Here is a 17,027-nt window from a genome sequence, read left to right on the forward strand (position 1 = left end):
ACGAAACACAATTTCGATCCGCTCCTCACGTGTTAACCTCTTTGACATGTCAATGGCTGTGAACAAAGACAAACTTGTAAATAACTCATGAAAGAATAAAGTTACGTTGGAACCAAGCACACCATAGTTTTTCTTGTGACATTACCAATAAGTTTGATGTGTCACATGACCCTCTTCCTATTGAAAAAACAAAAGTTGTATCCAAGATGGCCGACTTCTAAATGGCCACCATGGTCACCACCCATCTTGAGGAGTTTGCCACATATACTAATGTGCCACAAACAGGACTTTAATATCACCAACCATTCCCATTTTATTACAGTGTATCCATAAATGGCCCACCTTGTACTTTACTGATCTGAAATGAGAAAATGAAAAAAACAAAACACAGTGTCAATAAAAAGAGGAAAAACATGATATTGAAGATAAGCTCCAGGTAGGGAACATTCATTATTAAAGTCACGGAAACGTAAAGTCACGTGGGCATGTCACGTGATCATTCGGTCTCAGGCGACTCTTTCACGTGTTTATAAATGGAAGCGTGTCAAATGTAACACACGCATTGTACACATTTGTAGAGGCAACTTTACGTTTCTGGATCACATTGCACACATTTGTAAATTGTTTGATGGAATTAACTCTGCATACAGCAGCCATAGAGTGAGAGTCGTAGTACACGGTGGGCAAGCCAACCGCAGGGCTAACAAAAGCACCCTTGTAGTTTTATAATGGAAAGACATGAATGTATGACATGAAAATATTTTCTTTGTTCACAGTTGGTATTGTCTGTGAAATTTATAATTTTCTCCTTCTGTTTGAATTAGCTTTAGTAATATCATACATACGTCAACGTTCAAATAACGAATAACTAAATTGCATTAAGAGATTTGATTGGACAATCTAGTGTCAGCAATGTGTCAGTAATGAAATGAACCAATGGGCTGCTGTCTTGCGAGTACAGGCGTGCGTAGCGGCCCAAGAAAGCGTTCAAGTGAAACAATTGGAGCTGACTCACAGCCATCAGTTACACGTCAGTTACACTCGTGATAAATGAGCTGCCACGGCCACACTGGGAGCTTTGAATGTAGCGCAGGGAGATGCTGTGGAGGTTCCAGCTTTACCCCAGCAGAGTCCTCTGGGCTGAATGTTCCTGTCAATCAATCATTTTATTTTGAAAGTGCTAAATACTCATTTCCTTTTTCCTCAGCAGCACAAACCCCGCAGCTCTGGCTGTGTCACAATTCAGGGTCTGCAGCCTTAAAGGCCGCATTTTAAGGCCGATTACGTTACAAAGTTACAAACATTAGCGATGTTAGTACCAACTTGGTTTTAAAGCCTTTACTTTAAAATATACTCCATTCAAAGTTGACCTCAATCTTACGGAGAATGATATCTATTCTGTGTGACTTAAAGCAGTTATGACATGGTCTGATTTTCTCACCCAATAAAGGAATATTTCATATATCAGTCTACTCTTCATTCTATCAGACACAGTTATCACAGCTCGTACATTTGCTTTTTACACATTTGAGCCAAATTTAGTAATGCCAACATATTAAACAAACAATATTTGTCTCTTATATATAATACATCTATATATACACTGTTAAAGATACTTGTCTTTGAGTGAAGATTTAAGGTGATAGGAAATATAAATAACTGCAATTTGAATCTTTACTGAAGCTCAGTATTTGACACAGAGTTCATGTTCACTGCTGTAATAACTAATAATGATTAATATAATAACTATAATATTGCCCATATTATATTTACATTACCACAGTGAGATGACTTTAGTCTCATGAACAACATTAGCTAATTGTTATTTACTAACTAATCTTAAATGACTGTTCAGTACAGAAATGAAGCCCAACAATCATGTTTTTACAGTCCCGTGGTCTCAGCCTCAGAAGCTTATCAAATCACACAAAGCTCATATAAAAACAAACAAATGAACCAAAGATTGTGAACGCGACGGAGAGACCGTCCCATTTCGCCTTAGCGGTCTTTGAGTACGCGGCCCTTGTGGACCGTTAAGGCTGCGTACAGCCTGTTTTACTTTGAAAGCGTTCACAGCCTTTTCTTTAGCAGCGGTGTGTCTTATGGTGAAGGAGCAGAGCGGAAGTCACGTGTCTCTGTTTTCTCTGCGGCTCACTTTAGCCTCAGCGGCTAACTGACCAGCAGGCTGACCGTCGGCCAGAGTGCCGCCGAGCAAGCAGCTCAGTGTGCCGGTGAGTGTCCCGCGCGGGACGCCGTGTAAAATCCACGGAGAGAACTTCAGGATCACAGCGAGCTGCTAACGCTACTCTCAGCCTCCGTGCTCGGCTAGCGGGGCCAAGAGAGCGGCTTCCATTATCGGACGCTGCGCTGCTGTGGCTCGCGTTGGGAGCCGCTGCACCTCCTGCTGCTGAAGCCCAGAGAGCCGCACGGACAGATGGAGCCTCTGTGAAGCAGGAGGATGACGACAGGTGAGCTCGGATCAGTTGCTTCTCACTGTGCGCGTGTGTGTGCGCGCGAAGTAACAGGTGAGCTGAAGCCGAACTTTCAGAGTGTGTGTTTGAGCCCCTTAAATCAGAGGATTTCTGAATGTACCCTGGTCGGAGCTGCTCTTCTGTCTGTGTCACGAGTTCAGGTGAATGATTGAGCTGCCGACACAGGACACCTGTCCTCAGGTGTGCTGACGCCAGCAGCAGTTCCAGGTTACTCATTGAAAATAGATTAACCCTGTGATCAGTCGACCTGAGAGCTGATTGGAGGTTCAGGCTGTGACCTCTGACCCCCAGTGTTGGCAAGTTTCTTTGAAAAAGTAATTAATTATAGTTACTAGTTACTTCCTCAAAAAGGTAACTGAGGTAGTAACTGAGTTACAAGATTCTAAAAGTAATTAATTACTTGAAAAGTAACTATTGCGTTACTTAAATTTTTATTTATTTTTTTTAACCCTCTGGGATCCAGGGTATGATTGGACATTTTAACTACTTTTGATGTTTCCTCTACATTTCACCTTTAAAAACTATTTATTTGCCTCGCTTGGTATCATCAGCACAGCCTCACGTGTCTGAATTTACAGTCACAAATCATGTGACTTACAATGTGACTGCTGTGATTAAAGCATCTTTCTTTCAGCTTAACGAGTGAACCGTCAGCTCGTTCAAACACATGTTAAAGTCCGTTTGGCTCGACACCACCGAGCAGAGGCAGCAATATAACATAGCTAACATTAACAGTGCAGTGAATCCTGCTTGTGCCGTGATATTCAGGACTGCAAACCGAGCAGCATCACTGACTTTCAGCCTGTTGTGTTTGTGGATAAATGACTGACTTTAATTATCCACAAAATCATCACATTCTCTGTAAGATTAAGGTAAATATGTAGAGGCTTTAAAACCAAGTAAACACTGAAAGTACAAACGTCACTAATGTCACATGACTTTGCCGACATGTGGCCAACAGCAATGTTTTAATGTTCTTTGTTATTAAACATTCGCACATAAATAAGTGACGTCATATTCAGTACTTATATGTAAGTACTATATTAAACTCTTCGGCCGCCCTCTTTAGCCGTCCGCCGTTTTATTCCGAACAAAATATCCACACCCACCGCCGCGCTATGAATTGTGGGATATGTGGGGCCACGAGGTGTACACCGGGCCACACTTCTAATTTGGGCAAATGAAGGGTGCATTTGTCGACCGGAGTACACTTCGACTTGGGACGCCCTTCGTCGCGTCGCTGTGACGTAATCGTTCTCCAAACACTACGAAGCGCGTGGTCGCTGGATCGGGACACAGCCTGTGACTGATGACCTCTCTCTCTCTCACTACAGCAGTGTAATGTAAGGCCATGCTTGCTCGCCCGCCATGACCACTGTCACGCTGCGGTACTTCTGTTATGGCTGCCTCGTCACCTCGGCCACCTGGTCCTTCCTGCTCTTCCTGTATTTTTCCATGGGGGCGGAGCCTGACCGTGGCAGGACTCCCATGAGGCACCTCGGGCAGCCAATCACTGGAGGTGTGGCCGATCGTAGAGGGGGGCGTCGGCCTCTGCTGCCAAGTAATGGAGTGGAGCTTTCACCAGAGATGGGTGAGTGCCCGTGGTGCGTTCAGGTACTGCTGGGAGAGCGGCAGTGATGGGTGGAGTAAGGGGTGGGGCCTGAGAGCGAGTCAGTGATGACATGTTTTCAGAGTCTGTCAGACTAAATGAAGGATAACTGGCAAATGGGGGCGGGGCCAAGTCTCTGATGATGTCACGATCAACACCTCAGTGTGTTGGAGGTTCTTTATTTGTCACACGCATAATTATACAAGTATAACAGCCTCTGTGTCCGTCTGCAGGGATGATCTTCAACGAGGCGGATCAAGAGGTTCGGGACAGCGGCTACCACCGTCACGCCTTCAACGTCCTCATCTCCAACAGGCTGGGCTTCCACCGCCAGCTGCCCGACACCAGAGACACCCAGTAAGAAGCTGATACTGGGCACACTGGGGCCTTTGTGTCTGTCTTCCAGTGAATCTGAGTAAACTTTGTGGTTTCTGTAGAGTGAGCTCGTTCAGGTGCAACGACCATAAAAACGTGAAGCGCCCCGTAGCAGCGTGCAGGTGTCGGCGGTGACCCGGCGGTTGTTCTGAGGTCTGCGGCGTCACCTGAAGCCGACTGTAGTCACGTGTACCTGCAACTCGCTGTGGCGTCACGCGATGTGTAGGCGAGCCCTGTTGTTTACCCATGATGCCTCTCTCTCAGGTGTCGGGAGAAGTCGTATCCTGTGGCTCTACCTCCTGCCAGCGTTGTAATCTGTTTCTTCAACGAGGCGCTCTCCGCCCTGCTCAGGACCGTGCACAGCGTGCTGGACCGCACGCCGGCCTACCTGCTGCACGAGATCATCCTGGTGGATGACCACAGCGAGCTGGGTAATGGCGAGCCAGTTGCTGCAATTCGATTGGTGCGGGGCTTGGCCCGTGGCTCACGGCGGATTTTTGTTTGTGTGCAGAGGAGCTGAAGGACGAGCTGGACCGCTACGTCAGGGCGGAGTTTCAGGGAAAAGTCCATCTAGTGAGGAACCAGAGGAGGGAAGGACTCATCAGAGGACGTATGATTGGAGCCTCACACGCTACAGGTGCGTCCTCGTCACCTGCTTTCCTCCTCTACCTCTTTAGGCCTCTGTCTCTTCCTCCATTAACCGTATGAAAGCCAGAGTCTGGTGTTGTATGTGCACAGATCTGTGCAAAAGTCTTGAGCCTCCCCTCATATTTTTAAATGAGAAAAATGTACAGCGATTTATAGGGGTGGGGGAAAAATGGATACTGTGTAGCATGGTGATATTTTGTTTCTAATAATGTATCGATACAGGGACAGCAGAAATCGATACTTTGTTACAAAAAGGTTTTTGTGCTCTGACTTCAGAGCATGTTGATCCTTTTTCTGAGCAAGAATCCTGACATTCCTTCACTGTCCAAATGTGTTTAACTTGTTTTTGGCAGCAATAAACATGACAGTTTACTTATTTTAATTTAAGACATGTTTTATTTTAATTAAGTTTAAAACTTTTTTATTTAATGTAAAATTATATTTTGTTTTAATTTACTTTCAAATTCTTCAGTTGCTGAAGGGGCTGCATAGTTTTCATAAACTGCATAGTTCAGAATAGCTATAATTGTACCAGATGGTTGATTCAGTTAAGTTGGACTAGACTGTAATACAAACCGTTCAGTTTGTCAACAATCAAACTGAAATGAGAGAAAGACTGAGTGTGAGACTTTGATATTAGAGAAAATGAATATTGATAAAGTTTACCTTTATGTACAGAATCTGAATATCGCAAAATATTTTTAAAAATTGCAATAATATCGTATCGTGCGTTAAGTATTGTGATAATATCGTATCGTGGGATGTATGGTGATTCCCACCTCTAGCGATTTATTGAAACGTGTAAACGTGCGTGTAAATCAGTCAGAATCAGGGTCTGCACATACACGTGTAAAACGAGTGTTTGGGGGCGGAGCGTCATCCTTCTCTGGACCCTCAGGAATAGTTTGCCGAGCTTCCTGAAGGATGCTCCGGAACAAGGAAAAGCAGCCAGAGATCTGTTGCTCAAGAGCACTTCAAAAACACAGGAAGGACGTGACAGGCGGCTCAAGACTTTTGCACAGCACTGTAACCATGTGGACAGAAGTGTTCAGTCTCACCTGTTAAGCTTTGAATTCAGTGTTCAGCCTTCACGAGCCTCTGAGGGGGCGGGGCTTCTGATCCGATCAGTCTGATTCACCTGTGTGTGCGTCCAGGTGAGGTGCTCGTGTTCCTGGACAGCCACTGCGAGGTGAACCAGGCATGGCTGCAGCCGCTGCTGGCGCCCATCCAGAAGGACCGCCGCACCGTCGTCTGCCCCGTCATCGACATCATCTCCGCCGACACGCTCGCCTACTCGCCCTCCCCCATCGTCAGGGGCGGCTTCAACTGGGGGCTGCACTTCAAGTGGGACCCCGTGCCCCCCTCCGAGCTCAGCGGGCCTGAGGGAGCTTCCGGACCCATCAGGTGATGTTTTAACAGCCTCGAGGTGCAGTTTTGGTCTGACCTCTAACTCCTCCCCCTTGCTCTGCTCCCCCTCAGGTCCCCCACCATGGCAGGCGGGCTGTTCGCTATGAACAGGAAGTACTTTAACGAGCTCGGCCAATACGACGCCGGCATGGACATCTGGGGGGGAGAGAACCTGGAAATCTCCTTCAGGGTGAGACTCTGTTTTACTGACGGTCAGTGAAGGGGTCGTTAAAGGAGCAGTCACACATTTCTCTCAGTTAGCAGTTAGCTTAGCGCTTAGAGAGGAAGTGGTGGGGAGAGCAGCTGCTGCTACACCTTCTCGCTGTCTCGCTCAGATCTGGATGTGCGGCGGTCAGCTCTTCATCATCCCGTGCTCCAGGGTTGGCCATATCTTCAGGAAACGGCGGCCCTATGGCTCGCCGGGCGGCCATGACACCATGGCCCATAATTCCCTGCGGCTGGCGCACGTGTGGATGGACGGGTACAAGGTAAACACACAAACACGTGCGCACTCTCTGGATGCCAGCACGGCGGCCTCATTTCCTGTGCCTCTCTCATCCAATCAGGAGCAGTATCTCTCTTTGCGTCCAGAGCTGCGCAACCGGAGTTACGGCGACATCGGCGAGCGCATGGCGTTGAGGAAGCGGCTGCAGTGCCACTCGTTCAACTGGTACCTGGACACGGTCTACCCTGAGATGCAGACCGCCGCCAACGGCAACAAGCAGCAGCCACTGTTCATCAACAAGGGCCTGAAGCGGCCCAAAGTCCTGCAGCGAGGACGGGTACCTGAACTCACCACACGTTCGCGTCTGCCCCCTGTCACATGACCTTCCTTCATGTTTCCGTCCTCTGTGTCCGCCATCTTCCAGCTACGGAACCTCGCCATCGGACGCTGTCTGGTAGCCCAGGGCCGGGTCAGTCAGAAGGGCGGCGCCGTCGTTCTGCGACCGTGTGACCCCCGAGACCCCGAGCAGGTGAGCACATGACCACACGCAGCATCGGTTTACCGAATCACCGCAGAGATTTGTGATTCCTGGTGGCGGCACGGGCGGAGCTAAAGTACACGTTTGCACAAACGTATAGATGTAACCATGGTAACATCTTCAAAGCAGACGTGACAGCAAAGGCTCGCAGTCATTGGCTAACGACCTGTGATTGACGTCATTAGCCAATGAAAAGCCTCTGTGACTCAGAGGTCAGCTGAAGGTTGTTTCTCACACACCTCTATCCAATCAGGCTTCGAGTCTTTGCTGGGCTCCGCCCCTGAAGATGCGGACTGTCCCGACCTGCACGTCACGGCTTCATAAACGAGTCAGCGTCTGTCTTCACTGTGACCTTTAACCTTTAACCCTTTACGTGTGCAGGACTGGGCGTACGACGAGGAGGGTCAGCTGATCCTGGCAGGTCTGCTGTGTCTGGACGTGTCAGAGGTCAGGACCTTTGACCCCCCGAGGCTGATGAAGTGTCACGGCTCGGGGGGGTCGCAGCAGTGGAGCCTGGGGGTGAGTCCTCGCAGTGTGGGAGGGGTTTACTTTCATCAGGAGGAGGAGTCAGTGTCACGTGTCCTTCTGTGTTTCCTGTAGAAGTCCAACCGGATCTACCAGGTCTCCGTCGGTCAGTGTCTCGCAGCTGTCTCCCAGCCAATAGGACAGAAAGGTTACGTCTCCATGGCGATATGCGATGGCTCGCAGACGCAGCAGTGGCAGCTGGAGGCCTGAGGAGGACGCCGCGGCGCCGTGGACGGAATGATCTCCGATTCTCACCTGCTCATTTCATGTTTCGTGTTTTTCATTTTAAGTTTGATGTTTCAGTCGCAGAAGAACTTCGCCACGCCGGACGCCATGCCCAGGCATGCCTGGAACTTCTTCAAGGTCCTTTTAAGGACCTGGAAAGTCCTGGAGTCTGCGACTGATTTAATCTGATCGGTGATCTGATGTTTACTTGGTCTGCCTTCATCATGTGACCTCTGAGGCATCTCCGTCCTCAGAGAAGCTTCCTGTAGGGCTTTTATCGTGTTCACACAGGAAGTGCTTCTAAAGCAGCGACAGCACTTCCCGTCCTCCTCAGGTCAAAGGTTGCTGTAAGTCCAAAAGTTTTGCTTCAGAGGGCCGTTAGCTGCAGAGAGCTGGAGTAAAACCGAACACTCGCTGAAGGACTCGGAGCGTCGCTCTCGTGTCTCCTCGCCCTGATGATGCTGACCCGCCGCTCATGCACCAGAACCATATCTGCAGTTGTTTCTAACGAGGAGCTTCCTCGATGAAGTTGGTGCGAGCATGCACGTGAGATCAGTTCTGATGCCACCGATGATAGGAAGGAAGGCGGAGCTTACTTACCGTCAGGGTAATCCACAGTGGGCGCCACAGCCACTTTTCCTCGAGCCAGTTGTTCCCCCAGAACAGGAAGTGCCGCTGTGCTGTCACAGAGGCGCCTCGCTCGTTATCCTTCGTTAACCGTGAAGGTCAGAGTGTTGTAAATGTGTTTGTAGAAAAAAAAGTTAAATTTTGACTGTTTTAAATCTACAGCTACAGGAGAAATATCCGTGCAGATTAATATTTACACAAATATACTGAAATGTTACTGTTTGTTTTAGTAAACCTGCCACTGCTCAACAGCGCCCTCTAGAGTCACACGCTCTGCGTTTCAGCGACATCTAGTGGCCAAACGTGAGACAGCAGCAGAGTGTGATTGGTTAGTGTGAATGATGTAAACAAGTTCAGTGAAGACGGCTCAGCTCGTTCTGCAGTAGCTGGGAGGAGGCATGCACACAACATGGCCGATGGCGTAAAGCCGCGCTACGCCCATCGTGGCAGCTGCAGTGTTGTCAATGGTGAGCTCGGACTGCGAGGTCACCATTGACAACCAAACTGCTTTTGGCTCATGACGGAGGCGGTCGCACTTTCTCCCTGTCCCTCATCTTTCCTGCTTGGCTTCTCGTGTCTTTTGTATCGTCTCGCTTATTCTCTAACCCTAAGAGAGTCTCCCAGACTTGTTCTCTAAAAACCTAAAGAATCATGGATTTGATCAACTGGTCCCTGAATCCAATTGACACCCTCGATGAGAAGCCTGGGAGAGCCCGTGACAAGACATTGAACACACCTTTCTGGAACCATGATAACAGGGTTCTTGCTGATCGGCCCTGGCCTGGCCCGGCCCTGGCCTGGCCCGGCCCTGGCTCGGCCCTGGCCCTGGCTCGGCCCTGGCCCGGCCCTGGCTCGGCCCTGGCCCGGCCCTGGCTCGGCCCCGGCCCGGCCCCAGCTTATTGAAGGATAAAGAAAGCGGAAACAGCTGTTCAAATCTCCACAAGGCTGCCTGCTTTGTTGATTGGAAAGATGGAGCGAGCTGTGGCTTCTCAGAATGGGCTCGTCAGGTGCAGCACGTTTGGGCTGCTGTGAGTACTGAGACCGACTGACAGCATCTCGGCGTGGATGGATAACATCGTGGAGAGGCTCACGGCTCCCCAACGACAGACTTGTGACCAGTGACGGACATTAGACAACTGTAAAACTGGAACCAGTTTGTTCGCACTAACCAAAACAGCTACCATCTTCATTTCATGTGGCGCCAGCTGGATGCTCAAGGCAAAAGCTGACGATTCTCCCTTAGATAACAAGACTGTGTTGTGACTTTCTCCCTCCTCGTTTAGGCCACCGTCGACCGAAGACTGTTGACTTTAGGGACACTTTCTCTTGGTTGAACACACACACACATACGCATGTACACTGACACAGACCCACACTCACCCCTCCAAACGCCTTCAAAGCTCATGTCTTTATGTTGTGAGATGTGATGATTCCTGTGCTGTTCCTAAACTGATCTCCCTGTTGATGCTCAGTCCAGGGGAGTTATTTTTGTCTCCTTGTCTTTCCTCATGTTGTGCATTTTCCATTGTTATACGTCTCTGACCTGTCTTCCCCATGTGATGTTTGTGTAATGTATGTGTGGTCAGAAGGGTAAGATGGCGCTGGCGATGGTCGGCAGCCTTAACAACAGATTTCCCACGCGTGGGACTAATAAAGGTATCTTAAATGATCCTGAAAAAGTCTTGTGCTCATCTGGACGTCTTCAGTGGGACGCATGTCGTCATCAGCTGACTGCAGCTCTCCGACCTTTAACCTTAAACACTGGCCCGTGTGTCGGTTTACTGTGCCCATAGTCTATGAAGGCTAACCTCCGTGCGTCTGTGCCCAAACCGTCGTGCAGCTCTAACAGTGCGAGTCATCACAGGGAAACTCAAAGTCAAACTTAGCTGGAGGATTGCTCTCGTCCCCCACCGTGATACACGGCGAGGCGACCGCCGCTGTGAAATGTTACAGGCGTCGTTTGAATCCGAGCAGCTTGCAGGAAAACATCCAAAGGCGGGGTTTACAAAAAAATATGAGCATCATAACTTTTAAGTTTCAGAACAGAAACCGCGCCATTCTCCTCTCCAAGGCTTTCATGTGTGATAATAATACGCTTTATTTGAGGTCACCTTACAAATACAGGCCGTTTACCATTTTACAAAGAACAAAATAAAAGGAGCAATGGTCATAAAATGCATAAAATAAGTTAAAACACAGCGTGACAGCTGATTAAAATCAGCACTAAAGCGAATAAGCCAGTTTGAACAGATGTGTTTTGAGCTGTGTCTTAAATACGGAGAGAGTCTATATTTCTTATAGAGTTGCAGAGCCGAGGAGCAACTGAAGGCTCTGTGTCCCACAGTGATGAGATGAGTGGAAGGAACAGTAAGATGAACAGCAGATGATGATCTGAGAGGGAAACAGTGGTGATATGGAGCAGGTCACACAAATATGCAGGAGCAGATTTATGGACACACTTGTACGTGAGAAGTAAGATTTTAAAGTTTATCCTGGTTTCTACGGGCAACCAGTGAAGCTGCTGAAGAACTGGGGTAATATGAGCTCTTGACAGAGTAGAGTTATGACCCGAGCTGCAGAGTTTTGGAGAAGTTGGAGTTTATGAAGGGACCTTTTAGGGAGACCAAATAAGAGGGAACTGTAGTAATCAATACGGGACGTAATAAGACTATGGACAAGGACGGCAGCAGCATGGGGAGGAAGGAAGGGGCGGAGTCGGTTAATATTACGTAAGTAGAAGTAAGCAGACTGGGTTATGTAATTAATGTGAGACTGGAATGAAAGAGTACTGTCAAGTATGACACCCAAACTCTTAACCTGAGGGGAGGGTAAAACAGGACAGAGAGTTGAAGACTGGGGTTTAAGTTGGATAAACTGAGTGTGGTCTGAGAGATAGGAGGTGAACCAGGCAAGGGGGTGTGACTAATGCCAATGGATGCTAACTGGTTCAGGAGGATATGGTGAGAATGGTATCAAACGCCGCACTAAGATCAAGAAGGATGAGGATGGATAGGAGACCAGAATCAGCTGCCATCAGAAGGTCATTGGTAATCCTTAGCAGAGCAGTTTCTGTGCTATGATTGGGGCAGAAACCAGATTGAAATTGTTCATAGAGATTATGGTTATTGAGATGTAAATGAAGCTGGGAGGCGACAACTTTTTCAAGAATTTTTGAAATAACCCCTCATCCCACTCCTTTCCAGACTCAAGGCAAAATTTCCGCATCGTAGATTTCAATGTCTGATGAAACCGCTCAAGTGCACCTTGCGACTCAGGATGATAGGCACTAGATTTCTGATGTTTAATGCCAAGTGATCGCAAAACTTGAGCAAAAATCTTAGACATGAAATTAGAGCCTTGGTCGGTTTGGACAGCTGTTGGTAACCCGAAAATAGAAAAGAAGTTCACCAACGCCTTAACAACTGGTTTAACCTTAAGGGTGCGCAATGGAATCGCCTCGGGAAAACGTGTAGCAACGCACATCAAAGTCAAGAGGTACTGGTGGCCCGATTTTGTTTTAGGAAGTGGACCAACACAGTCGATGAGTATGTGTTCAAAAGGTGCCTCTAAAACTGGAATAGGGTGTAATGGAGCGGGTGGAAGGACTTGGTTAGGCTTACCGCTAATCTGACAGGTGTGACAAGAACGACAATACTTAGCAACATTCTTTAATCCTGGCCAAAAGAAATGACGCAGAATGCGCTGGTAGGTTTTTCTAATACCTAAATGTCCAGAAAAGCTGTCATGGGCAAGACTAAGAACTTTGTGTCGGTACTGTTGAGGCACCAGAACCTGCTGAAACACATTCCAGCCCAGATCACCAGCTGTAGGCGGATACCAGGTACGCATCAACACATCATCCTCCACACTATAAACACGAGGATACTGGTCGCTAGAGTTGGCAGCTGAAAAACAACCCACAAAAACAACCCACTGTGTTGTGCCAAACTCTTTGTTAACTCCCAAAGGCAGTTGAGATGTCACTGATGGGCTAATAGACCGCATCGCCTCAGAGTCGACCGTCGGCGGGTCACAGGTTTTAGATCCAGAACAAAACAGCCCACACAGTGTTCTTATGGCCACAGCCGTAACAATAGTAAGTCCAGTTTTCTTGAATAGACGTTCAAGTTGGCGTCCTTTAGCTTTAAGGTGACGCAGGTCGGGGGTAAACCATGGAGCTGAACTGGAAAATGAGACCGTTCGATGTTTAAGGGGAGCAAATATGTTAAGAAGGTTATGAAGGTCGACATTATAATGAGAAACAAGTTCTTGAGGGGTTGAGGAGCTGTGATAGATGGGAGGTCATGGACGGCAGATGAAAAAACAGCTGGGTTGATATTACTAATTTTCCTAAAAGTGATATTATGAGAGATACAGGTTTTGAAAGCGGTTATGTTTGCATTAAAAGAAATAAACATATGATCAGACTGGAGAAACAATGTGGCTTTACAATGGGTGGGGCTAAGACCACAACAACAGACCAAACCAAGATATGACCTTTAGATGAGTAGAAAACTTTATGTACTGTAGAAGCCCAAAACTTTCCAGGCAGGAGGTAAAATCTCTGGAAAGAGGGATTTTGTCATTGTCCATATGAATATTGAAGTCACCAACAATTATCAGACTAGGAGAAAGTACAGAGAAATGAGTGATTCATTTAAAAAATCCTTATTTGGCTCAGGTGGCCGATAAACAGTACATATATTGGTGGGGGTAGATCCAGGGAGCTGTAGTGCAATGTATTCAAATGAATGGGAGGGAGGGGCAGAGACAGTGCTTCCAGTGATGTGTTCAGGTGCTGCTGGACAAACAGCCTGACAAGATGATTGTCTTAATCAGGGGTGTCCAACTCCAGACCTCCAGGCCTCGAGGGCCAGTGTCCTGCAGGTTTTAGATGTGTCCCTCATCCAGCTGATTTAAATGGCTAAATGAAAGTTCTCCAGAGGCCTGGGAATGAACTAATCATGTGACTCAGGTGTGCTGACCCAGGGTGAGATCTAAAACCTGCAGGACACCGGCCCTCGAGGCGTGGAGTTGGACACCCCCGTCCTAAAGCAAAGGCAGGGTCTGGGTGGTCCTTGAGGTGGTCGTTACTGCTGCACCTGAAACCCGACACAGGAGCACGCCGGCTCCACCAGGAAGCCGACAGGCACAGTGTGTGCCTAAGCTAGGGTGACCAACAGTCCTCTTCTTTTGCACTTGTTGACTTGTAAAAGCCTGCATGACACTTTTTATTTCATTTTTTAACAGCACATAGAAGGCATCGTTTAAATATGTTAACGTTTTCTTTAAGCAAACAGTATTACATGACTGGGCCAAGTGTCCTCTTTTTTGGAAGTCAATATGGTCACCCTAGCCTGACCTAACACCGGTTAACCAATCGGTCTGTCACTGCATGAGACGCTGCGTCTTCACATCTGCTGTGGTGAATCAACCTCCTTCAAAGGCAAAGGTGTGTCTCTCCTGACACATGGCCTTTTATCCAAGCTCCGCCCACTGAGTCTCCAGGGACCCTGAACTTACCGTAAACCACACCACCATTTTTTCATGAGGTCTGTGAGGTTTTGAAGTTTTATTTACTGTAATCTTGAACCCAGCGGCAGTCCTAGCCCGTTTGGCGCCGTGGGCGAACACTCCTTCTGCTCCAGCAGCAGGTTGAGGGTCACAGACGCCAACAGACTAAATAAACTGATCCACAAGGCCGATAATGTTGCTCCCACCCAAGGGCGTAGATTTGGCATGGATGGAAGGGACGTGTCCCCACCAATAATTTGATCTCTTCGAGTAAAGAAAAACAACCGATAGAAAGAAAAAAAACGATCTGTCAGCGTCTCATTCACTCAGCGGTGCAGAAAGAGTTAAATTACGTCCTCTACTGGAGTCCTGCGTCATGTGACAAATATGGCCAATGTGATTGGCTGAGCCTTTCAGGGAGCTCTGTTTAGTTTCAGCAGCGGCAAACCTGCGAGGAGGAGAGGAGGACGGCAGCAAAGAGGAAGAAGCTGGATGTAAGAAAGTGTTTTTCAAAGAAACCTGTAACTCACTTAAAGTCAAGTTCACTCATATAATGTGTCATAATAACATTACAGGCTGCGCTCGGCTTTGGCCCACATCAGGCTAAAACTGTAACCATGAATAACGTGTTTGGAAACTAACTGCACAACAGCAGCACTATTAGTTCTCTCAGTCTCAGAGCAGCATTTCTAATTTTGATTGAAACCGTCAGAGAAAACGGAGCCTCGAGCAGCCAGGATATTAGTTTACAGAGGCTGTTAAAAATATGTCTAACGTTAAAATGTTGGTGACACAATAATTTCATCCTAATGGCACTGACATATTCATAGGTTAATTTTGAGACGAAATATCAGGTAGTCATGATTTTGCAAATATTCCACCTTGTAGTGCAGTTTGCACAACTTGTTTTAAAAATGCACTCAGCCTACAAACATTACTGACGAGTCAAGATCTGCACAAAGTGACAGAAACACTGAAGCAGCTCCACATTTTATTCTTATTGTCATGTTTGTCCTGTTTGTGACAGAAGAACCAACACAAAGCTCAGAGAGTAATGGTGACACAAGATCACAGGTGAAACTGGATGATGACTTGATGGTTCATGACTGAAGCACATGTGTGGCTGCATGTATGTGAATGTCTCACTGTTATTGATCAGCTGACAGAGGCAGCTCTGCCATGTTGTAGCTCAGAGGTGAAGAGGTCACAGGTCACTGACTGATGATTCGGTGCTGTAGATTAACTAGTGTCTATTATCATGACAGTTGTCAGGCTGCTGATGTAAATTGATTCATTAGTGTTTATTTGACAAAGAATCTGAATTGACACGTCTCACTTTTTATATGGCACGAATCAATGTGTTATTTTATCAGGTGGCAATATGTCCTAGTGCAGTCAGAGGGGAGGAGCCAGGGTCAAAGGTGAGGCACATCACGCACAGAATAAAAATTGTAATCTGAGAATAAAACGCAGGTACTGAGGCTGAAAGAAGCTTCAGTGCTCTCAGAAGACTACAAAGATGGCTACGGTCCACCAGGAGAGACAGTACAGATGTAAAACCAACATGCCAGCAGTTTATCTCAGTTAGTGAGAGGAGCAGGCCTGTGTTTGGCTGCTTCACATAGTGGACATTGAGTTGTTGTGTCCATGTCTGTTGCTGTAACAGTTCATGTTTAGAATAAAAAATCCCAGCTCACTGAGTTGATCGGGGCGATTGTGCCTAAAATGTTGCTGACAGATCTTTTGTGGTAATCTTAGACGAGTAGTTTTATGGACAAAAACCAGCAGATCATTCAGTGTTCCCTTAGTGCTGATGTGTCAGAGATGTTGGTGTAACTGAAGTAATGTAAAGTCCTAAAGAGATGACAGACCTTGCCGACCGTACATACGATACACGAACATCACATTGGGGAGACAGGTCAGGCTAGGTAGCGAGGAAAAAAACAATGAAATGTGTAACACAGAAGGATAACACAGGAATGCACAGATATCAACACACCATAGCACAATAAACACAGACAGCAACATGGGAAAGAGTTCCAGTGTGTACATCTGATCTGGGACCGCTGCAATCTTTCGACTGCGCCTCCAGCTGACCCGATGTCCACATCAGAGGGGAGGTAAGCGTTGGAGGTGGCGTTGGATCCGGGGTAGGGAGAGTGATGCGTCGGTGAGTGCTTATCAGTATCAGTATATGTATGTGTGTGTCCATAGTTCAGTAAACAGTCTTCCAGCCAACCCAGGTGGCCTTGTAGGGAATGGGAAGAACAGACTCAACACAGTCGTTATCAGGGTGTTGTTGTTCAGCTCCGGCCTTGCAGCTGGCGCCAAAGGGGTCTCCGCATAAGTGATGGTGTTTTTACTTTAGTGCGAACAGCTCATATGAATTTCAAAGCAGTTCTACAGTCCAACACTGGTCTCTCAATCTCCCGTTGGAGAGCCGCGAGCTTCGCCATACTTGCGTTCTGTGATGTTGTCATTTCTTGTGCTCAAGGAGCCGATTTCTGAGAACTCACGGGAGTGTGCCTCCCCGAGATGTCATCCAATTTGCTCTCAGAGATGTTATTCCGGGCTAGCCCTTCTGAGATGTATCCAGTCTGCAGTCAGAGATCTTATTCTGAG

General features: G+C 47.4%; 1 protein-coding gene across 2 annotated transcripts; it reads left to right on the forward strand.

The window, feature by feature from the left end:
• Positions 1 to 2,130: 2,130 nt before the first annotated feature.
• galnt11 (UDP-N-acetyl-alpha-D-galactosamine:polypeptide N-acetylgalactosaminyltransferase 11 (GalNAc-T11)) lies at positions 2,131 to 10,575 on the forward strand. 2 transcript variants are annotated; one of them, XM_087846699.1, is made up of 12 exons: positions 2,131 to 2,468; positions 3,827 to 4,083; positions 4,335 to 4,458; positions 4,741 to 4,907; positions 4,988 to 5,113; positions 6,279 to 6,528; positions 6,604 to 6,721; positions 6,867 to 7,019; positions 7,098 to 7,313; positions 7,401 to 7,505; positions 7,896 to 8,033; positions 8,115 to 10,575. In XM_087846699.1, exons 2-12 carry the CDS (start codon positions 3,861 to 3,863, stop codon positions 8,247 to 8,249), a joined length of 1,755 nt encoding a protein of 584 aa, XP_087702825.1. In that variant the 5' UTR covers positions 2,131 to 2,468; positions 3,827 to 3,860; the 3' UTR covers positions 8,250 to 10,575. The 2 variants fall into 2 exon arrangements, with proteins under 2 accessions (XP_087702825.1, XP_087702826.1); XM_087846700.1 differs by having other exon boundaries at positions 3,830 to 4,083.
• Positions 10,576 to 17,027: the final 6,452 nt, after the last annotated feature.

This window comes from Neolamprologus brichardi, chromosome 9 (assembly GCF_056152115.1).
Source record: "Neolamprologus brichardi isolate AB-2024 chromosome 9, ASM5615211v1, whole genome shotgun sequence".
Classification (NCBI taxonomy): Eukaryota; Metazoa; Chordata; class Actinopteri; order Cichliformes; family Cichlidae; genus Neolamprologus; species Neolamprologus brichardi.